General features: G+C 45.3%; 1 protein-coding gene across 1 annotated transcript in view; it reads left to right on the top strand.

The window, feature by feature from the left end:
- The window catches only part of TMEM178B (transmembrane protein 178B), a 314,118-nt gene extending 292,893 nt beyond the window's left edge, over positions 1 to 21,225 (top strand). The window contains exon 4 of the mRNA XM_056847276.1: positions 20,695 to 21,225. Within this exon, the coding sequence (XP_056703254.1) occupies positions 20,695 to 20,945 (251 nt within the window). The 3' untranslated portion in view covers positions 20,946 to 21,225. The remainder of the gene's footprint in view (positions 1 to 20,694) is intronic.
- Positions 21,226 to 23,647: the final 2,422 nt, after the last annotated feature.

Below are 23,647 nucleotides of genomic sequence, written 5' to 3' on the forward strand. Positions count from 1 at the left end.
TATAGGTTGCTTAACTTGTTCATATACTGTAACAGTTTTGAACTATTCTACCTTGCATCGTGTACATCTTATAATTTGCTTAGCATGCTCATATACTATAACAGTTTTGAACTATTCACTATATATGTTATCTATATGCGTTTTCTATATATGTTAACCATGCTTATAAAATATTGTTATCTAGCCTTTCTAAATGGAATTTTTCTTATAAAGGAAATAACTAACCCAGCAGTGCAACATCTGAAATTCTCCTCACACCTGCCTCATGACATTCCAGGACTCAGAAGAGTAAATAAATAATCCTTTACAATGATTTCTCATTCCTGTCTGTGCTAAAACAAAAGGCTTGTGGAAGGATCTGTTCTCCAAGCATTGTGTTTTCACTGATTGGATGGAAGTGGAGGAGAATCCTGTCAACAGCTCGCTTAATGGGGGCTTGAGATAAAAAAAATGGGTTATTAAGTGATGGGGTAATCCCCACCACTAAATCTGCAATGCCAAATAAATAAATAAAAAACAAATAAATAAAGGGGGGACGAATTTACTTTTTGTTGTCAGAGAATGCTATACAAATCCATGCAGTGCTCCCAACAGAGTAGGGTTGCCAGGTCCCTCCTCACCACTGGAGGGAGGTTTTTGGATCAGAGCCTGAGGAGGGCAGGGTTTGGGGAGGGGAGGGACCTCAATGCCATAGAGTCCAATTGCCAACGCTGCCATTTTCTCCAGGGAAACTGATCTCTTTTGGCTGGAGATCAGTTGTAATAGCAGGAGATCTCCATCTAGCATCTGGAAGTTGGCAACCCTACAACAGGGCCAAGTTGTAATCTTCTCTGCATCTCACCATTCTGCCCCTTGCATCCTACCTCTTAGGGGGTGATGGTTTTCTGTCGGCTCCCTTGTGGCGCCTGCCCGCTGCTTGGATTGGGACAGCCAACTGTTCTTACTAGCCTTTCTCTTAAAGATAGGGTGGGTAACCATGCTGGCCGGCAGTAGGAAAGCAAGGTCTGAGTCCCTGAGCACCTTCAAGGCCAACAAGATTTCCAGGGTATAATCTTTTGAGATTCAAAGCTCCCTTCATCAAAGTTTTGACTTTTGGAAAGCTTATTCCCTGGAAATCTTGATCGTCTTTAAGATGCTCGTGGATTCAAATCTAACCTTTCTCTTGTTATTCTAACAGCTCCCCAGCACAAGCTGAACTTAAGCAAATAAGGCTTTCCTCATCACTTTAGCCTCACACCAAGAAATGAAAACTTTGATTTCTGCATGTTAGGATGCCATTAAAAAGTCAGTTTTTTTAAAAAAAAGCTGGAAACCCAGAGACCAGCTTTGTATCATCCAATGTGACAGACGATGAGGGAACAGCAGCTTCTCCAGCAAGTTGGAGAAATATTTTATTTGATTAATGTATTGAATTAACTCAGGCTGGGTGAAGGCTTCAAACTCTGCTGAGTGGTGTGGTAGGATACAGGCCAACGTTCTGACACATTTCTCATATGGTTTCACAATATTATTTCCTTGTGGGACCTCGGGGTCTTTCATACTGCATGCCAGCAATCTGTGATGATCCAAAACTGCTTTCCTCCTGCTGTACTTTTAAGTGCTAGAATAGCATTTAGGACCATTGTATTGAAAGGCCTTGAGAGATTTTCATTTCCCATCCTTTTTTTTAACCCTCAGCTAGAAAACAAGCATTTGAGATGAATAACTCTTAACAACAAAAGCCTACAGATCATGATCAGATTGAAAACTTGATTTTCAAAATAGAAGTCCCATATGTATAATAAGGAATATAGTTGGCTGGGTCTTTACAATTAGAAGAAAAAGGGGAGGGGGCATACCAAAGCAAAACAAAAGCTTGCATGGGACACTGAAGTAGAATCTGAAAGATTCCCCCTGAAGAATCTTGGGGTTATAAAACTTGTTAAGGTATCTGCCTTATACTGAATTAGACCATTGGCCCATCAAGATCAGTATTGCCTAGTCATATTGACAACAGAGGTCCAAGGTCTCAGGAAGAGGTCTTTCACATCACTTGCCTGGTTCTCTTTTAACTGGCGATACTGGGGAATGAACCCGGGGCCTTCTGCATGCAAGGCAGAGGCTCTTCCACTGAGCCACAGCCCCTCCCCACATATGTATACTATATATCAGAGCTTTCTTGGTGTATTCACATATTGAAGTAGAGCTACCAATCCCCACTTGGGAAATACCTGAAGATTTGGGGGTGGAGCCTGGGGAGGGTAGTGTTTGGGAAGGGGAGGGATCTCAGCAGGGTATAATGCCATAGAGTCCAGAAGAGCCATTTTCTCCAGGGAAACTCTGTCATTGTAATAGCAGGAGATCTCCAACTTTCACCTGGAGGTTGGCAACCCTATGCTGAAGGAATTATTGGGTTAGCTGAGTGCTCAAGGCACATATCACAGCAGAATTTACCTAGTGTGACTGTACTGCTGAGAAAGAAAGTTACACATGGAGCATCTTTATCTTTGCAAAACTAATACCTATCCTTTATTGTAAAGAACTCCATTCTAGAGAGTAGAGGATAGAGTAGAGACAGGGTTGTAATCTAGTCTAACTAATTAGGATAGATGGAGACGCAGGTGGCATGTCCTGCCCTCTATGACTCTCTATAGTCCCCCTCTGTAGTCTGAGGCTAAGAGACAGCGCAAAGTCCTTCACATCCAACACATATTATGAAAACCACATGGAAACCGTAGCATGTGACGATGCTATGCTTGGGCTTCTCTCTGCATCTACACAGTGAGGACTGCCCCACATTACATCTCACATGTACCTTTGCTGTGGTTTCTACACTGAATCGTCTGCCACGTAGGAAATCTGTAATATGCGAACGAGCCCATAGTCTTTGGCATTTCTCTGCAATGTACCTTACAGAGATTCGTCCCAAAGGAAGCAAAGATTGCACAATTTGCGTATCCCTATGCTTGAGCTGAGGACGCGTGCAATTAAGTGGCAAATGAAGCGTCTTCTATAGAGGAAGCCATGAATAACTACCTTGTGCTGAATCATCTGGGCCTCTAAGTTAACGTACCTTGAATGTTCCATATGCTAGTGAGAAACAAGACCTCATTAGATGGAGAACTCAACCAAAAGAACCCTTTAAAATGATGCATGACAACAAAAAGATATAAGCTGCAATCCTGCACATAGTTGAGCGTTCAGAAGTTCTTGAATGGGTTTCCACTATGGAGGAACATAGTCTTTGGGCCCATTTAGATGGTCCCACCTGCACAGTCCAGGTGAAGGGAAAGTTATAGTGCTGACTGTTCAGTGTTCAAGAATATCCTTGAAGTAAAAGTATTTCTCCTTGAAGCATTTCCCCCACTCTCAGTTATTCTGTTACTGAACTGGGAGAACTTTCCATCTGAAGGTGACAGTTATGTTTTAGGCTGATTGCCTTGACTTATCCAAAGTAGTCCTATTAAAGATGGTAAGATTACTCCCAATAAAACACCTTGGTTCTCTGACAACCTTTCCTAGGCCAATAGCTCAAGGTTGGTAATATGTGCTGAATCAGATAGACGATATTAGAAGGGGGGAAATCACTCCTTCTAAGAGTAAAGTGTCTGGTTTCCTTTGTGCATCACAAAAGAAGCAAAACTTGACCACCCATAGTTATGGTTGCCAACCTCCAGGTGGGACCAGGAGATTTGCTGGAATTACAACTAATCTACAGATTACAGAAATTAGTTCCCATGGAGAAAATGGCAAGCTCCACCTCCACATCTCCAAAAATTTCCCAACTTGGAGTTGGCAACCCTACCCGTAGACAAGACAGGATTCTGCTCAATCAGGGGGTGTGCAGAAGAAAGGTCACTTTGTGACTTAACCAAAAGAAAGACAGTCCTGATAAAGACTGATTATGCTCTAGGAGGCAAAGAATGTTGAGTGCAATTGAGAGTCAACCAAAGGAAAAAAAGGGGGAGGGAATATGAGCCTACTCAATCCCCTTAGAATGCACAGAATTCTCTTCTGTATGCTCTTCTCAATTTGTGTAGACCAAATATGAATTGCTAAGAGTTACCAACTTTTCCCCCAGACAAAAATTCCAGAGGTTACGCAAAGATGCAATGAGAGAGGCAATGTACCTGTTGAATCTTTGCCTGTTGTGCAGCTGTTAAAGGCATGAGGAAAGTGGCAATCCTAAAGGGTTACCGCACTTGTATTCCCAGCGATGTATTAAGAGTTTGAAAACATTATAAAAAATACTGTTTGCACTTTGTTTGGCCCCTTTAGATGTGAAGATGTCTTCCAACCATTTATTAGCCGTGGTATCCAATGTTTTTTATAACATTTTCAAACTCTTAATACATCGCTGGGAATACAAAGTGCGGTAACCCCCCCCCCCCCAGATAGGATCCCCTTGCAATTCTTTAGCATTTTATTGCCATGGACATATCTGCATCCAACTTTAGAAGGAAGCTTCAAAGGTTGTTTTCTTCTTTATGGCTCTTCTTTGCCATTTCTAGAGAGATGCACACAGAGAGGGGAATAAAACCGTCTCGCACAGTTCTGGACCCTTTGCACAGCCAGTGGATCAGAGGCAAACGAGAGCTTGGAGGAGCAGAAGGCAGAAGCGTCTTTACCCTGCCAGAGAGATCTGAGAGTCTGGAGCAAACCATGTTATTGACCAGAGCTTATTTGAGTTTCACCCGAGTCACAGCGAGAAGTCAGCTAATCCTGATTTTGCGGTTATTAGCCATTTTTTCCACACCTCATTCACTGCTCATTTTCCACTTTGACAAAAAGTTACAAGAAAGACTAGAGAGGATTGAGGGCATATCATGAGCATGCAGAAAAGCCAGATATGATGACCCTACAGTCGCGTTTTCTCACTGTGTGCACACAGGATTGTCACACTGTACAACTCCTGCTATTCCTTGTATGGTAGTGTGTTATGGACTGGGAATCTGCAAGCTCTCTAATTGGCTGCCTAGGGAGTTGGTGAGCTCCTCTCTGGCAGTCTTCAAGCAACAGCTGGACAAATACTTGTCAGGGATGCTCTAGGCCAGGGGTCTGCAAACTGCGGCTCCCGAGCCACATGCGGCTCTTTGGCCAGTTGAGTGTGGCTCTCTGAACTTGGTTCGGAGCCCCTGCTCTTGCGCCCGCTCGCGCTGGCAGCAGGGCTGTGGAACCGGCACACCTGAGAGAGAGAGAGAGAGAGAGAGAGAGAGAGAGAGAGAGAGAGAGAGAGCAAGCGCGAGAGAGCAGGCGAGCGGGCGCGCTGTCTCTCCCCCCCCCCCCCCCGCTGTGGAGAATGGCCGGGTCCCCCTTTCCCTTGCCCTCAATGGTTGGGAGGTTAAAGCCTTCCCTCCCCTCTAGCCGATTGCTGGGCGGGTGGCTCGGCAGTTCCTGCCCCCCCGCCCGCCTATCAGCTGTTGGGTGGGCCAGTCTTCCTTTGGTAGACCTGGCCTCCGGCTGAGTCCCATTGGGAGGCCATGTCTACCCACTGGCTTTCTTGGCAGTAGACCTGGACTCCAGGGAGGGGAAAAAGTCCCCCTTCAGAGGCCAGGTCTACCAATTGGCTTCTATGGGCCTCCGGAGGCCAGGTCTACTGCCAAGAAAGCCAATGGGTAGACCTGGCCTCCCAATCGGACTCAGCCAGAGGCCAGGTCTACCAATAGGCTTTTATGGCGGTAGACCAGGTCTCCAGACGAGGACTCCGGACGGGGAGGGGGAAATGGCAGGGACTTACAATTTAATTTTTATCAATAAATAAGATCACTATTAAGTATGATATCAAGTTTTATTCAGTGTAGCTATAGTTTAATTAAGACTTAAAACTTTAATTAAAGTTTATTAAGTTAATAAACAGTGTACCTACCTATATAGTTCAAGTTTAAGAAATTTGGCTCTCAAAAGAAATCTCAATCGTTGATATTTGGCTCTTTTGACTAATGAGTTTGCCGACCCCTGCTCTAGGCTGATCCTACTGGGAGTTGTATGGCCCCTTTCGACTCTAGGATTCTATGACTCTGTGCAAAGTTTCCATAATTAACTATACAGAAGTCCTGGTGCAGAAGAAGAAATGCCATAGCACCTCCACCTGCATCTCCGCCATTTTCTCCAGGTGAACTGATCTCTATTGCCTGGAGATCAGTTGCAATAGCAGGAGATCTCCAGCTACTACCAGGAGGTTGGCAACCCTATATTGAAGTGCCTGCCTAAGCAATTGAACCAAACAGTTGAGAACCCCTCTCGAAGGTTGATTGGAAGGCACAATTTTCTGGCGAGAACCTTGAAAGCAATTTGTAATTACCTTGGACTTCCAGGCCCTGGTTGTGTGGCACTACCCAGGACAGCTTCATCCCAACCTAAAAAGAGCTCTGTCATGAAGAGGGAAGAGACAGTCACAGGACCACAACTCATCCCTGTCGACAATCAGTGCCGGCCACAAGGAAGGAGCAGTGATCCCCCGGGGGATTTTTTTTTGCCTGGCTAAATAGATTTTTCGCTGGGCATTGAGGGAAGTAACTTTTGGCACAGGCTGGAAAATGACCCGGCCACGCTTAATAGCAATCGGACGGCTATGCAATCGGGAAGGCTGCTGAAACAGACTTTCAGCCAACCAGCTAGCCTGGCCTAGCTGCCCGTCGCACGAATCTACCCTTTGAGGGAGTCCACTCCAAAGGACCTCGCTCAGGTCTTTGGGGAAATGAGGAAAATCAATGCTGCTTTGTGGAGCTCGCTGCTGCTGAATGTGATTGGCTTTTGGACGAGAGACCCACGTAGCATTCCTTTTCTGTTGGGAGGTGATTTTGATGCGCGGCTCCCATACAGGCAAGTGGCAATTGGAGGCCAAAAATGAGTAAAGAATGCTCTTCTGGGAACTCTAAAGGAGGCCCTCTGAAAAAGTCAGAGAAAGCAAACAATATGCTTTCGAAAATTTCTGCTCCTTGACAATGCCGCTATATATAAGGAACGGGATCATCAAAGCTAGAGAGGGTAAGTCAGAGAACTCTTTAGCAGGCTCAGCATCAGCCATCGGTGACCTTAGAAGGGTGCCACAACAGAACACCATTCAAAGCATCTGAATTTCAGAATAAAGAGGTTGTTTTGTTTTGTTTTGTCCAGGAAGCCTCATGGCAAATGCAGAAAAGATCCATCTCTGATTGAATGATTCATGGGACTGGCAATAGATAGGGTTGCCAAGTCCCTCTTCACCACCAGAGGGAGGTTTTGTGGGTGCAGCCTGAGGAGGGCGGGGTTTGGGGAGGGACTTCAGTGCCATAGGGTCCAATTGCCAAAGCGGCCATTTTCTCCAGGTGGACTGATCTCTGTTGGCTGGAGATCAGTTGTAATAGCGGGAGATCTCCAGCTGGTACCTGGAAGTTGGCAACCCTAACAATAGAATAAGGACATAGAGCTTTGGGCAGCTAGATCTCCAATTCAGTTCACACTTAATTCAAGCCAGACACTGACAGTGCAATCGTAAGGAGAGTTACTCCAATCTAACCCCATTCATTTCAGTGGGTTTAGACTGGAGTAATTCGGCATAGGATTGCACTGTGAGTGAGAAAGTCATTTCATCCAAACTACCATTCATTTGTCTGCGAGAAATTTGGAATTTATGGGTTTTTCAATGCCATCCTAAGCAGGGTTGCGCCCTTCCAAGTCCACTGGAGTCGATGGCCTTAGAAGGGTGTCTTTGGTTAGATGGCACTGTTGTTAAATTTATTCAATACACTGAATTGGTGTGCGTAATAAAAAGAAAAGAAGAAGACCCAACAAGAGATGGATTGACTCAATAAAGGAAGCCATGGCCTTCAATTTGCAGGATCTGAGCAGGACTGTCAAAGATAGGTCATTTTGGAGGACTTTCATTCATAGGGTCACCATGAGTCGGAAGCGACTTGATGGCACTTAACACATACACAATAAAAAGAATATACATAATAGGTACAAGACCACGTTTACCTGAACCATTAAAACCATGTGAAATTAAGGACTCTAATTCTCACACTTCGCTGCAAGATCAATTCTCCTCGCAACCCTCAATTATAATTCGCCGAATCTAGAAGTAGCTCAATTTTGCTGGCACGTGCATGTTAAGTGCCGCCAAGTCACTTCCAAGTAATGGTGGCCCTATGAGGGCAGTGGCTTCCCTGACTGAGTCAATCAATCTAGGGTTGCCAACCTCCAGGTACTAGCTGGAGATCTGCTGCTATTACAACTCATATCCAGCCGATAGAGATCAGTTCCCCTGGAGAAAATGGCCGCTTTGGCTATTAGATTCTATGGCATAATAGAGCTATTAGACTCTATGGCACGTTTTTCTCCCTCTCCCATAATACTAGAACATGGGGTCATCTGCTAAAGCTGGAGGGCGAGAGATTCAAAACAGATAAAAGGAAGTATTTTTTCCTTTCCTTTTCCTTTCCTTTCCTTTTATCCCTTAGAAGCTCCTTGATCAATTGATCTTGAGCAGCATATATCTAGTGTTGGAGGGATATAAGGACTGAAACAAATCTTGCCACTGACAATGTAGCCTTGGGGTCCCTATCACTTAGTAAAAAAGGCATTATGTCAGTCACAGAGGCATTGGATTTGTATATTAAAAGGGGGGAAATATAGTGCAATCGAAGTTCCTCGTAAAAGCGGCATTCCAAAAGGGCATGGGCTAATGAGTCAATAGAGCCAGAAGAGCAAGGGCAGATCCTGTCTAAGTATGGTATATTCAGAATTCTGCCCTGCATTACCATAGAAGGGTTAGCATTCAATCTAGCCAAGCAAAAAGCTCTACAGAGACGAGGAGTTGTCAGATAATATGTATAGGCAGGCAGACCACGTGGAGGGGGTATTCCGAAGAACTGGGATGAACAGACACGACGAGCACGAAAAGTAGTGCTGTTATAATCGAGCTCTTTAATGCGCTTTTTAATTTTGGCAAAAGCTTCAGTTTTCCCAAGATCTGATAACATATCCTGCGAGAAGCCCAACAACGCCAGTTTCTCATCTAAGATTTTTTTGCCATGAGGATTTAAAAGGGTCATGCTTCAGGGAAGCTAGGAACCCCTCAGTGCTAAAGCACAGTTTAAGGTGTAGTTTAAAGGCGGCCAACCACGCCCTAGCTTCAAGTGACATTTGGCCAAACTCAGAACGAAGAGTAACGCCAGCAACACATCGAGGGGCATTTAGGAGTTTTCGTAAGAACTGAAGCAGTGGGCGATCTATAGATTCATTGATGACTGTAATCCAGATGGCACCACCAAAGAGGATAATTGGGGTAATTTTCAGGTTAAAAACCTGAATAGCCCCTGGAATATATTTGCCACCTTTGGTGTGAAAAAAATTGACAATAGCACCAACCCCAGGTTTAATTTTGTTGGACACTGCTTTTTGATGGGCATTCCAATTTAGGTTATGGGGAAACAGAATGCCAAGGTAAACAAACTCCTTGACTTGGTCAACCTCAAAGCCATCTAATACCCAGCGAAAAAGAGGCATTTTTCTCCTCTTAGTGAAGATCATAATCTTAGATTAATGATGGTTTATTTTAAGACCTTCCCTAAAGCAGTACTCAGAAAAAGTTTGCAAAGATCTTTTCAAACCAATTCTTGTGCGGGACAGGAGAACTGCATCGTCAGCATAGAGTAGAATCGGGGTGGGATGACTTGCAAGCTTTGGGGGGTGGCAAAACTCTGAGAAATTGGTTGCCATATCATTCAGGTATAGATTAAACAAGAGAGGAGCAAGGAGGCAACCTTGTCTAACTCCCTTGACCAGCTCAAAGGGCTCGGTTAGTTCTCCTTGGTTGCCACAGCGAACCTGAGCTGTGAGGTCGGTATGAAATTGCTGAATAAGTATTTTTTCACACAACGCATAGTTAAATTGTGGAACTCCCTGCCCCAGGATGTGGTGATGGCTGCCAGCTTGGAGGGCTTTAAGAGGGGAGTGTGAAGGAAGTGTAAAATTTCAATTTGTTTGATTTAATCCTAGCATGTTAGTCATTCACAAGATATATGAAAATTATAAAGGAACAAGTTGATAAGATAATATCATTTACTAAAATATATGGGAACAATTAATACTTGTAAGCTGTAGTTATCTATATAAGCCAGTAAAGGTAAAGGTCCCCTGTGCAAGCACCGGGTCATTCCTGACCCATGGGGCGACGTCACATCCCAACGTTTTCTAGGCAGACTTTGTTTTACGGGGCGGTTTGCCAGTGCCTTCCCCAGTCATCTTCCCTTTACCCCCAGCGAGCTGGGTACTCATTTTACCGACCTCGGAAGGATGGAAGGCTGAGTCATCCTTGAGCCGGCTACCTGAAACCAACTTCCGCTGGGATCGAACTCAGGTCGTGAGCAGAGCTTCGACTGCAGTACTTCAGCTTTACCACTCTGCGCCACGGGGCTCCTATATAAGCCAGTAGGGAGCAGTATATCCTAACAAAAGTTTACTTCTGCTAAAACTTCTGCACAGGTGTAAAGATTAAGTCAGTGACTGACACACACTGGTACGAATAAACAGGCCAGTAAGCTAATTGGTAAATTGAGCTGAGGGGGTGGGCACATCACGGGGCTATACAGACTGCATCATGAAATTTGATCAAACAAAGACTTCGAAATTGTATAAAAACTGAGATGAGAGGCGTGACATTTTGGGAAGAGTCTTATTTTCTGGCCACGAGGCTGACTTTTTTTTGCACTTTGTGTATATATATCATCCTGTACTGTTTTCCTAACCTCGTGGTATTAGTACAGAGGTGCCTTTTTTCTTCCCAGTACCTGAAGGTTGGCAACCCTACCTAGGGTGGAGCCTGAGGAGGGTGGGGTTTGGGGAGAGAGGAACTTTAATAGGGTATATTGCCATGGAGTCCACCTTCCACAGTAGCCATTTTTTCCCAGGTGAACTGATCAGTCGCTTGGAGATCAGTTGCAATAATCAGATCTCCAGCTGCTACCTGGAGGTTGGCAACCCTAACAGTATCTGAAGCTGCTAACTCCCGCCAGCAGAAGTAGGCCTCCTTATCTACTCTTTAGATAAGCAGCAAAGTCCTCCAAGGTTGTCAAACTGACAAATTTCAGCAACTCTACATTTCCTTTTAAAACTAAAAAGCCAAAGTCAGATCGGCAGATGCTGATCTCCTTTTTAGTTTAGAACGAGGTCTATTATATCCATGCTGGAGAACGGATAAAGGGACTGTGTTGCTAAGAGGTCACACTCAAAGGGTGTCAAAGTCCCTTTATTGATGCAGATGTAGCCCAGTCCTTCCCTCTAACAATGAAGGGCAGTTTGAATTAAATCGTGAGGAAGGTAAGGAAGGTTGAAATTTGGTAACACCTCAATGGGCTTTGTATTTGGAGATGCAAGGGAATCCTATGGCTTGTCATTGAGCATTAGACCAGCATCCGCAAAAGTATTAAACCAGGCCTGCTAGGATTGCCGCCATTTGTAGGGTTGCCAGGTCCCTCATCGCAACCGGTGGGAGATTTTGGGGGTGGAGCCTGAGGAGGGCGGGGTTTGAGGAGGGGAGGGACTTCAATCCCATAGAGTTCAATTGCCAAAGCAGCCATTTTCTCCAGGTGAACTTATCTCTATCAGCTGGAGAGCAGTTGTAACAGCAGGAGATCTCCAGCGAATACCTGGAGGTTGGCAACCCTAACCGTTTGCCATTATTTATTTGGAAATATATACCCCATTTTTCTCCTCAGTGGGGACCCAAATCAGCTTACCAAAAAGAAAAAAGAAAAGAATAAAAGAAAAAGTAAAACCTGGGAGGCTGATGGGTCAAAAGGTGGAGCTCAAGACAATGTCTTGTTTAACTCAGGTGTATTTCTTTGGTTTTTAGGGTCCCTTGCCTTTCAGCAATACCATTCTCATTGTTATGGGGCCTTCCACAGTCCAGCTGGAATCCCAAAGGTTCCTGAGCCTCAGTCACAAAGCAAAAATTTAACATACACGCAGAACAGATAAATCAACAAAGTGAACCGAGCCACAAATAATACATCATACGTATGCATTGTGTAGTCAAGAAATTAGCATATAGGAAAGGCACAAATTATTTCTCTCACTTGATTCCTGCACATGGACAGTACAAGACATCTTATGTTCTTATAGACTCAGACTAGGGTTGCCAGCTTCAGGTTGGAAAATACCTGTAGATTTTGGGGGTAAATCCTGAGGAGGGCTGGGTTTGGAGAACGTCAATACAGTATAATGCCATAAAGTCCACCTTCCAAAGCAGCCATTTTCTCGAGGTGAACAGATCTCTGTTGCCTGGAGATAAGTTGTAATCCCAGGAGATCTCCAGCCACTATCTGGAGGTTGGCAACCCTAACTCAGACTGTACTTCTTTTCCACTTCCTGTCTCTTTCACACAGACACACACATACCTGGCCCCTTGACCTGGATTCTGGCTGCTTCTCACTGTTGCATTTGCTGGTTTGTCAAGTCAGCAGATCCACACCACTCGAATGTTCATTTTTTAAACTTCCTTTATATCTTTTTATTGTTTTTACAAATTTTCTACCCCACCGTTCTGCCCTAACAAGGGCTAACAAACAATTAACAAATTGAAACAAACATAATAAAATCATCTTTTAAAACCATTAAACCCCCCCTCCCAAAAAACCCAACATATCATTAAAACAATTAAAACAGGAGCTAAAATACATACAAAAACAAAAAGGAAACAAAGCATTAGGAAGGAAGGAGGGATCCCTGAGGGAATGCCAAACAAAACAGAAAAGTCTTTACCCACTCGTGGAAGATGGCAACAGAAGGGGAAAGACGAACCCCCCTGGGGAGAGATCCTGCCATTCTTACTGATAGGGACCCAAAGCAGCATACATCATTCTCCTCTCCTCCATTTTATCCTCACAACAACCCTGTGAGGTAGGTTAGGCTGAGACTGTGTGAGTGGCCCAAGGTCATATTTCCCAAGCGACTCCAAGCAACCTCACCAAATCTTCCTTTCTCTTTTCTATATTAAAACTGAGCAGAACTAGTACCTCTAAACCTATCTACTTTCCTACTCCAAATCCTTGATTATTGCTAATATATTTGTCAAAAATATCCAAAAGGAAGTATTTTACAGGGAATCCCTGGTATTACTAACATCTTCAAGATTAAAGGGGCCGGCTTTGGCTCAATAGTACCACATATGCAGAAAGTCCCAGTTTCAATCCTTGGCATCTCTAGTTAAAGTATCTCAGGTGTTAGGAAAGACCTTTCTTTGCCAAGATTCTGGAGATTTTCTGCCAATCAGAGGAGACAATAAGGAAGCTTCACAGCCAGTTTGGTATAAAAGCTATGAGCCAGAAGACTCCTAGTTAACTTGGGACCTGCCCAACTGAACACAGACCACCACATCAGCCAGATTCGAGTCCAGTCATTTAGAGATCAACAAGATTTTCAGGGTATGAGCTTGTGAGAGTCAAAGCTCCCTTTGACTCTTCAAAGCTCATACCCTGAAACTCTTGTTGGTGTCTAAGGTGCTACTGGACTTGAATCTAGCTGTTCGACTGCAGACCAACATGACTACCCTCTGAGACCACCCGATGGGTCCTACCAAGGAACACAGCTCAATGGGCTCCGTCCCCAACATCTCCCCCTTAAAGGATCTCAGATAGGAAGGCTAGGAAAGGCCTCAGATCGTGACGAGTCCCCATATAAAAGCAGCTTTTGTATGTTCAGTGCAGCAAAACCAGATGGCTTATCTGTGGGTCAACTTATTGCATTTGACAGGGTGGACCACCACAAGAGATACCAGCCTGGATTGGTGTGCACCAAGCTGTCAAGACAGTATGCATGTGTATGCATGTAAAGTACTGTCAAGTCGCAGGCATAGGGTTGCCAGCTCCAGGTTGGGAAATACCTGGAGACCTTTGGGGCAGAGCCTGAGGAGGGTGGGGTTTGGGGAGAGGAAGGACTTCAGTGCCATAAAGTCCAATTGCCAAAGTGGCCATTTTCTCCAGATGAACTGATCTCTATTGGCTGGAGATCAGTTGTAATAGCAGGAGATCTTCAGCTAGTACCTGGAGGTCGGCAACTTTATGCAGGCAACTTATGGTGACTCCATAGGGTTTTCAAGACAAGAGTCATCTTGGGCATAAATGAATGTTGTGGTATGGGATAAATAAATATTGTTCTGTTTGAACATGGATTTCATTGGCCATGGAATTCATAGCAAATCCAGAGGTGGTTTGCCATTGCCTGCCTCTGAATAACAACCCTGGACTTTCTTGGTGGTCTCCCATCCAAATACTAACCGGGAATGACCCTGCTTAGCTTCCAAGGTCTGATGAGATAGGGCCAACCTGAGCTACCCTGGCCAGAGATCAAGGTGGTAGGTGGCAGCCATTTTTGCCTCAGCAATGGCACTTGCTCAGTGCCCCACAAACACAGGAATGAGGCAGCTGTCCTTGCATGCAGCGTGGCTCACCTGGAGCCTTCCCCACACATGTACTTCATTGAGGAAGGGGGCACAGCTGCTCTGTCATGGTAGAACTGGCCCCAGTCCACCCTGCTAAAGGACTCTTCGGTGCTCATCTGTTGGGATTCTTCGGTTTTTAATAGAAGAGCGTTCCAGTCTAATCCGGGAGGATTTATGATCCCACATAGCACGGGCTCCGAGCTAGCCAATGGGGCTGTTTGTTCTTTCCAAGGCATTTCGATAAATAAATAGGCGCAGATTTAAACTAAACCTTATCTGTCACGCACCCGTCTGCTAGCCGATGATGAAGCCACGGTGTGTAATTAAACAATCATTTATATTCTATGCAAGTGTGCACCGAACAATGAAGCACTCTCAAGAGCCTCGTGCTGCTGAGGCGTTTAATTCCATGCACAGAAGGGGTTTGCCGCAAAGCTGCTCCAGCAGAGTGGGGCTTGTCACTGTGGAACAGGGAAGGAGGGGAGTTTTGTTCATCCCTAATTTGATAAGGCTGCGAAATAATTGGAGATGCTAATAGGATGCTGCATTTCTTGGTCCAGGCCCCTGTTTTGGGTTATTTGTTCCACATACTCATTTAGTGCAGTCCTAACGAGATTTTCCTGGAAATAAGGCCCATTGAATGGAGCTTGTGGTTGCTCTCTATGTGCGTAGGGCTGCCAACCTCCAGGGGGTGGCTGGAGATCTCCTGCTATTACAACTGATCTCCACCTGATAGAGATCAGTTCACCTGAAGCAAATGGCCGCTTTGGCAATTGGACTCTATGGCATTGAAGTCCCTCCCCTCCCCAAACCCCACCCTCCCCAGGCTCCACCCCAACAACCTCCCAATGGTGGTGAAGAGGGACCTGGTTACTCTACATGTGTTGGGGGTAGGGTTGCCAGGTCCCTTTTTGCCACCGGCGGGAGGTTTTTGGGGTGGAGCCTGAGGCGGGTGGGGTTTGGGGAGGGGAGGGACTTCAATGCCATAGAGTCCAATTGCCAAAGCGGCCATTTTCTCCAATCTCTGTCGGCTGGAAATCAGTTGTAATAGCAGGAGATCTCCAGCTAGTACCTGGAGGTTGGCAACCCTAGTGTGTGGGGGGTCAAGTTGGCCAGATCAGGGCTGGTATCAGCATACCCTGAGGTGGGGCAGCTGCCAGGACCCAGGGGTTCTGGCAGGGCCCACTGCTCTTGACCCCCTCACACTCTTTCTTGCAATCCATGCTCCCAGCTGCATACACTGCCATTACTACTGGGGAAAGAAGAAGAAGAGTTGATTTTTATATGTTGATTTTCTCTATCTTTTAAGGAGAATCAAACTGACTTACAATCTCCTTCCCTTCCACTCCTCACAACAGACACCTTGTGAGGCAGGAGAGGCTGAGAGAGCTCTTAGTAGAGCTGTGACTGGCCCCTCCCCTCACCAAACCCCACCATCCTCAGGCTCCACTCCCAAACTCTCCAAGTATTTCCCAACCCGGAGTTGTGCATTTCTACACACAACAGTCATTTACAGGGAGTGACTACAGCACATGCTACACTGTGAGCATATTGGAAATGGGCTTATGCACATGATCCCCCAGTAGGCTTGCCAGCTCTGGGTTGAGAAATACCTAGAGATTTTGGGGGCAGAGCCTGAGGAGGGCGAGGTTTGGAGAGGGGAGGGACTTCAATGCCATAGAGTCCAATTGCCCAAACAGCCATTTTCTCCAAGTGAACTGATCTCTATTGGCTGGAGATCAGTTGTAATAGCAGGAGATCTCCAGCTACCCCCTGGAGGTTGGCAACCCTACCCCCAGTAAAGGGACAAGCTTTTTGGGCCAGATAAGCATATTAATCAGGCCCATTTCTGCAATATCCAAGGGAAGCGGAATCTACTCCAAAACGTTTTTACTGTTAAAAATCCATGGCCAGGTTGGCACGCCCTTTGATTCCCCTTCCGCTCTCTGAATGATGCTCTTATCTCCTATACCCAGGCCTGTGCACCTGTGCTTTCCAAGTAGGTGGCTTGATTGCAGACTGTGGTGGTTACTCTAGTCACAGTGATGTGTCAGCGCTTCTCCAGGTCAATTGGTGCTTTGCTGAGTCACCCGGGGCTCAGGCTTTTTTTTTTTAACTAGGTCTGCCACTCCCTTCCATCAGCTCCTTTGGCAGTACCCAGGAGCAGTGGATGTCTGGCTTAATGTGGCCATGGCTCCCTCTTCTGGCCAACCGCTTCAGAGGCAAGGCGGTAAAGAGCCGGCGCTCGGTAGCCTGGCTTCTGGTTTGAGAGACCTCCGTTTGCCTGCGTAAGCAAAGCGAGGACATCCAACTTCATTTGCAACATTCAGCGTTTTTTTCAGCCATTGGAAACCACATGCTCCGCCACATACTAAGATAAACATTCCACAGTGCAAAATGTCCTGTCATGAGCTATCTGATTTTCTGGCTTCCTTTTTCCGGTTTTAAAGCACAGCACATCTATCTTGCCTTACAACCCTACTCTGGAAGCTAGTCATAGTCGTACCGCAAGGGCTTCTAAGGTTCAGCTAGTGTAGTCATTAAGATGCTGGGACAGAACTGAGGAGCCCCAGGTTCAAATCCCAGCTGAAGAAGAAGAAGAAGAAGAAGAAGAAGAAGAAGAAGAAGAAGAAGAAGAAGAAGAAGAAGAAGAAGAAGAAGAAGAAGAAGAGTTGGTTTTTAAATGCTGACTTTCTCTACCACTTAAGGAAGACTCCAACCGGCTTACTCAAACCCCTCCCCACAACAGACAACTTGCCATGGTGACATGGACAGTGGGGTATACCTAGGGTTGCCACCTCCAGGTACTAGCTGGAGATCTCCTGCTATTACTACTGATGTCCAGCTGATAGAGATCAGTTCATCTGGAGAAAACGGCTGCTTTGGCAGTTGGACTCTATGGCGTTGAAGTCCCTCCCCTCCCCAAACCCTGCCCTCCTCTGGCTCCGCCCCAAAAACCTCCTGCTGGTGGCGAAGAGGGACTTGGCAACCTTAGGTACACAGGACGTGTTGTGAACCGTATAGGGCCGCTTCCTGTGTTCCTACCTGCATGTACAACAGCAAGATGATTACCTGGAAATAAGAAAATGTACCTCGGGCTGAAGTTTGGTTGTGTAAAATATGGCATTATGGGAAAAGGTACTGCGTAGAGGGCTATATGGGAAGAGGAAATAGCAGCTCGGGAAATTTGTTAATAGTTGGCAGCCATTTATAAGGTATGGGAACAGGACTAAAAATAACAACAATATTAGAGATAGGGTTGCCAGGTCCCTCTTCGCAACCGGCGGGAGATTTTGGGGGTGGAGCCTGAAGAGGACGGGGTTTGGGGAGGGGAGGGACTTCAATGCCATAGAGTCCAATTGCCAAAGCGGCCATTTTTCTCCAGGTGATCTCATCTCTATCGGCTGGAAATCAGTTGAATTAGCAGGAGATATCCTGCTACTACCTGGCAGTTGGCAACCCTAGTTAGAGAGAAAATTCTAAACTGTATATAATTAATGTGGAAGAAGTGTATTTATAATTTCTAACAAAATATTGTAATCTAAGTATGATGGGATATTTATTTCTATGATTGCTGTTTTTTTCAGCTTCTCTGTTTTGCATGTAGCGTTTTGTATATTATTTATTCTTTATAAGTTAAAAAAGGAACAAATCCTGAGAGTAAGTGAACACGCATGGAGTGTGGTCAGCTGAATGACTGCAAGGAGCCAGTGGTAGGAATGCAGCCGCATTTTGATCTGAAAGCCCTATTTCCATTTCAGTTCTCGCATGGGTGAATGGCCTTTAATTTCACCCCCTTTTCTGTTTCCTTGCAACGTGTTTTCCCCATTAAACTTTACACAATGTTCAGTGTTGTGTTTGCATCGACTGCATATAAATGTCATTAAAATGGCATAAAACAACGTTAACAGAAACAAATTGGGAACAGCAGCAGCAACGATGCGAGAAAGGGAAAAGTGCACAAGGCAACATAGGAAACCAAAAAGGAATGAAAAGGGGCACATTCATATAACCCTATCCAAAATAACTAACTAACGCACTTAGGACTCTCTCCCCATGATCAGGAGCTCCGCAATCCCAGGCTCCATGCAGTCATTCAGCTCAATGGGTATTGATAGGGTTGCCAACATCCAGGTACTAGCTGGAGATCTCCTGTTATTACAACCAGGGCAGGTGCTACCATTAGGCTAACTAGGCAGTCGCCTAGGGCGCAGACCTCAGAGGGGTGCAGAACTGGCCTGAAGGGCACAGTTTTAAACAGATTAGTTTCTTGAAAAAAAATGCAACTGACAATTTAGAGAGAGAGAGAGAGAGAAAGAGAGAGAGAGAAGTACCACAACAGTGCTGAGGAATATAATTAATTATAACATCTTATAAAGAAATTGCGCTTTTATTTTTTCTACAAGACATCTGTTTTTGAAAATTGGTTAGCAATGGGGGGGAACAAGTAGTTAGCCTTGCCTAGGGTGCAAAAATGACTGGCACCGGCACTGATTACAACTGATCTCCAGCCGATAGAGATCAGTTCGCCTGGAGAAAATGGTCGTTTTGGCTATTGGACTCTATGGCATTGAAGTCCTTCCCCTCCCCAAACCCTGCCCTCCTCAGGCTCTGTCCCAAAAACCTCCCACGGATGGCGAAGAGCGACCTGGCAACCCTAGGTATAGATCAGGACTTCTGTTTATTCCAGCAGGGTAGAATTGTGCTGCCCTGTTTTGCCACCGCTGAAATCCAAAAGGAAATTTGCAGTGAAAAGAATCCTGGCCAAAATGCCTTTGGGAGAGAAAAGGGCGAGTATTTTCCTCATCGAGAAACCAGATCACAGACAAATGGACTTATCACAGCTCAAGAGATGTACACAGATCATTATGACAGATTTAAACGGCAACCTCTGAGCCTGGGGTCAAAACTTTAAACTACTAATCATCGCATCTTCTTTCTTAATGAAGTCTGAAGTATGAATCATACATTTCTGTTGACTAATATTTCATTGCCCACGGTGGATCACCAGGAAAAATTAAAGTTGGCTTTTAAAAAATGGCATTTTCGGAATGTGGGGAAATAACAGCTGGTCAGTAAGAGGCTGGGAAATCCTCCTCCTCCTTCATAGTCATGAATTGGGCCTAGGGTTGCCAACCGCCATGGTGGGGCAGGAGATGTCCAGAATTAGAATGGATTTTCAGATGACAGAGATCCGTTCTCCTGGAGAAAACGGCTGCTTTGCATGATCAAAAGTGGGCAAAATATGAGGCAGAACTGGTTCACCTCCCAAGTGTTTGGGGGGCACCAGACCAGTATGGGGTGGCAGGGCGGGAAAGGCAGCAGGTGTGGGCTGTGCCTGCCTTCTAGGGTCATTATGTGCACATTAAACTTGCAAAACTGGATGTCATGTCTATCACTGATCAGTGGAACCTGCCAAGGAGGGCTCTTGTGCAGCTCCCACTGATTTCAATGGGGTTTGCGCAGGAGATACTCCACCTGACCAATTATTTCATCTCATTATTATCCCATCGGTGTAGACCCAACAGTGGTAGAGGAAGGGCTCAAGCTGGAATTCAAACCTCTCTTCAAATACAGCTTGTAAAGGATGCTGTAGCCAGAATGCTGACTGGAGTGAGTTGTAGGGACCACATCACTCCAGTCTTGGTCACTCCAGTCTTGGTACACTAGCTCCCAATAAGCTTCCGAGCCCCATTCAAGGTGCTGGTATTGACCTTCAAAACCCTATTCAGCTTGTGTCCAACATACCTCAAGAACCACCTATTCCTATATGAACCTATCTGACCACTGCATGGGTCCTTCTTTGGGTGCCCTCTCCATCTGAGACAGGGCATTCTTGATCGTGGCACCAAAATTATGGCATTCCCTCCCCAGGGAGATCCACCTGTCCCCTTCTCTCATTGTCTTCTGCCAACAGGTGAAGACTAATCTGTTTTGTCTGGTGTTTCCTCACTGACCGTCCTTCCTGTCTATGTGTTTTAACTGTGTATGTGTTTTGTTTAATTGACGGTTTTAATTGTTTTTGTACTCTGTATTTCAAAAGCTTGTTTTAATGTTTACAATTATTTTCCACCTTGAGGACCCTAATATGGGTGGAAGGCAACAGAAATGTTTAAATAAATGAATAGTTGGTGAAGTGATAATGATTCGAACTGTAGGGCATTCCCCTACCAAATTGCTCTAGCTTATTTTACCTAACTTCTTCCTTTTACTACAAAGGGAAAGCAAAGACTTGTGATTCTAACGCTTCTGCATTTTCCCTTTCCCTTTTTTTTCTTCTTCTCCTTTTCCAGGAACCTTCTGCATCATTTCACTGTGCACATGCGTGGCTGGAATCAACTTCGAGCTCTCCCGATACCCCCGCTACCTGTACGGACTTCCCGACGACATCAGCCATGGCTATGGCTGGTCGATGTTTTGTGCTTGGGGGGGCCTGGGTCTCACCCTGATCTCCGGCTTCTTCTGCACCTTGGCCCCTTCCGTCCAACCTGTCCCCAGGACCAACTGCCCCAAATCGAGACCTGAGAATGGGACAGTGTGCTAAAACAGACACAAAACAGATCTCTAAATATACATATATAAATATATATATATACATAAACAAATATTATATATAGATCTCAAACGGATGCCATTGCCAAGGCAGAGGGGAGTCCACTATGGCGCCTATAACTCCGCAGACTTTATGTCGCTCTCGCTCTTTCTCCTGAAGGTGGGAATAGCTTTTCTGCAACATCGCTCTTCCATCTAGTTCTTAAAAAAAAAAAAAAATCTTCAGCATCCCGATTCAAAGGTCAAGTGAACGTATTGTTGCATCTGTCTACTGCCAGTTGGGTGGGATGGGCTAGGGTGGGAGGGAAAGGCTGTCTTGGTGTATGTGGTACTGAGTCTGTACAGGAAGCTTAAAAAAAACTTGTCTGTTGCAAATTGGGGAAATACAAGCAGTGAGCAAAGAAACATTTTTTGAGTTACCTCTCTAAACATAATCTTGAGGCCGTCTTTAGACTCCCTCTTCTTGCACACCCTTTCCTTCTTGATTTTTTAAAAAACTTGCCCGTTACTTTTCTCTGCCCCATCCGCAAGAGGGAAAAGAATAGAACATTTCAGAAGTTTCCCCCCCTTTCCTTGCTAAACTTTAAATGACAAAAAAAGAAAAAGAAAATCAAGAATCTTACAGAACAAACGAGGACCCTTCTGTGGATACTCCAGGGATGCTCTGTTCAACTTCCAGCTGCCTTACATCCAGGCTTAAAGAGGAGGCTGGACTTCTAGCCAAAACGCAGGAGGAAGCCTCGCTAAAATGCTGCGATGCCCATGTGCACAACTCTCCATTCCCCAATTTTGAAAAAAAAACAAAAAAACAAATCCAGTCTTTGCAGATCATCTATCGAAACTGTCCTCGCTGTGTTCTTAACCCAAACACTAAGGCATCGAGACTGTGGATATATGAGCGAGGGGAGGCATCTGTTTGGAGATGGCTGGATGGTGCTGAGTGTATTTCCGCCTTCCCTAGAACAACAGGAAATCCCACGTGCTGAGCAGAAGGCATTCAGGGTAGTGGGGCTGCAGAGGGGAGAGAGCCCTTTTCGAGTGGTTGTTTGGTACAGCAGCAGTCCTGGCAGGCTTTGGCTGCTGTTGCCACTTTGTCAGTTAAAGACAACATGGTGAAAGCCCTCGCTGAGGAGAGATGAGTTCGGAATGAACGTAGTGAATGAAAGATACTAAGAGGTGCCCCTTTGTTATGTCCATGTCCATGAGCGCTATAATAAGATGTCTCTCACATGTTGCCATCAGAAGGTACCTAGGGTCACTGGATATCTCCTGGTGTTTGGAAGAAAACCATCCATACACTCAGAGCAGGATTGGAAGCAGAGAATGAATATCCATTTCTCAGTCATCACCTCAAAGCTTGTATGATGTAGTTGTGACTCTCTCTCTTTCTCTCTCTCTCTTCCCCCCCCCCCATGCTGCCTTTTTCTTTTCCCGTTTCTTTGGTTTCTTCCTTCCCCTCCATTGCCCCTCTTTCTCCTTTATTCCAGGTTACTCTTGTTCTTCATACCAAAGATCTCTTAGGTTAGCCAATTTTCTGAACAATCGTCAGATACATTATATGAGCAGTATGTCAGTCCAATGGGGGAAAACTGATCTGGGTTTGAATGGTTCTTTTGAGGGTCAGCATCTTTGGCTAAGAGAAATGCCAGTGGGTTGGGTATGCTCAGGACAGTCACTAAACGGTGGGCATCAGAGACCACTGTCAGTGTGCCATTTACGAGTAGGTTTTTACGGAACAGGGGGAAATACATGTATATATAGGTCATTTCCATTATCCTTGTTCATGTTAAGTTGGAAAAATAGCCATCAGAGAACATCCTTTCCTCCAACTCAATAGCAAAGATGTGTGGTATCGAAGCCAGCTTACCCCCACCCAAAAAAATATTTTGAACCAATTAACAAATCATCTTCGTGATGTCAGCTTTCTCCAGGTTTATCTAGGTAGGCAAGTAGATCACATGCTACAGAATTTATGGAACTACACCAGTTCAGACTGGAGGTGGAAGAATTCCATATTTGTTCCTCCACATTAAAAAAAACTTGATTTAGGAGAGCCACTTAAAATTGCCTTAGTTAATTTTGTTACAATAAGAAACCCTCCCATGCAATTGAATAGCTTCTCTCTTCCCCCAGATTGTCACTTAATCGATTTGTGCCAACCCAGATCTTTCCCAACAAGGGTGGATAATTACGGAAGAATTAATGATAAAAGAAGGTAGTGGGGTAGCAATGTCTCCATTATATCATTTTAGGCTGTTGCAAGGATGAGAGATCGCTCTCCACTGCATGACTCAGCTGAGGGGGAAACCCTGTTACAGGCATAAAAGGAGGGGATACAGAGTTTCGTCCATCCCCTTCCTGGATTGGCTGAAGGGAGAGCATCCACAGAGATGTTCCACCCAGAGCCACTCCATGGTTCCCCCTCTGAGCTGGAACAAAGAATTTTTGTTTTGTTTTGTTTGGGCTCTGGCAAAGTACAGGCACCTATGAGTCATGCTCCAAATAAGCACTACATCGTATAGAACAGGGGTGGGGAACGTCAGGCCCAGGGGCCGTTTAAGGCCCGTGAGATCATTTGGTCTGGACCGTCGTGGGTCCTGGCAGATCTCTAGCTCAGAAGGATCTAAGACTGGCAATCCGCCCCCTTCCGTGGACAGGGATAGCCTCTATTCAAGGCAGATGTGAGTTTGTTTT

This window comes from Euleptes europaea, chromosome 3 (genome assembly GCF_029931775.1).
Source record: "Euleptes europaea isolate rEulEur1 chromosome 3, rEulEur1.hap1, whole genome shotgun sequence".
Classification (NCBI taxonomy): Eukaryota; Metazoa; Chordata; class Lepidosauria; order Squamata; family Sphaerodactylidae; genus Euleptes; species Euleptes europaea.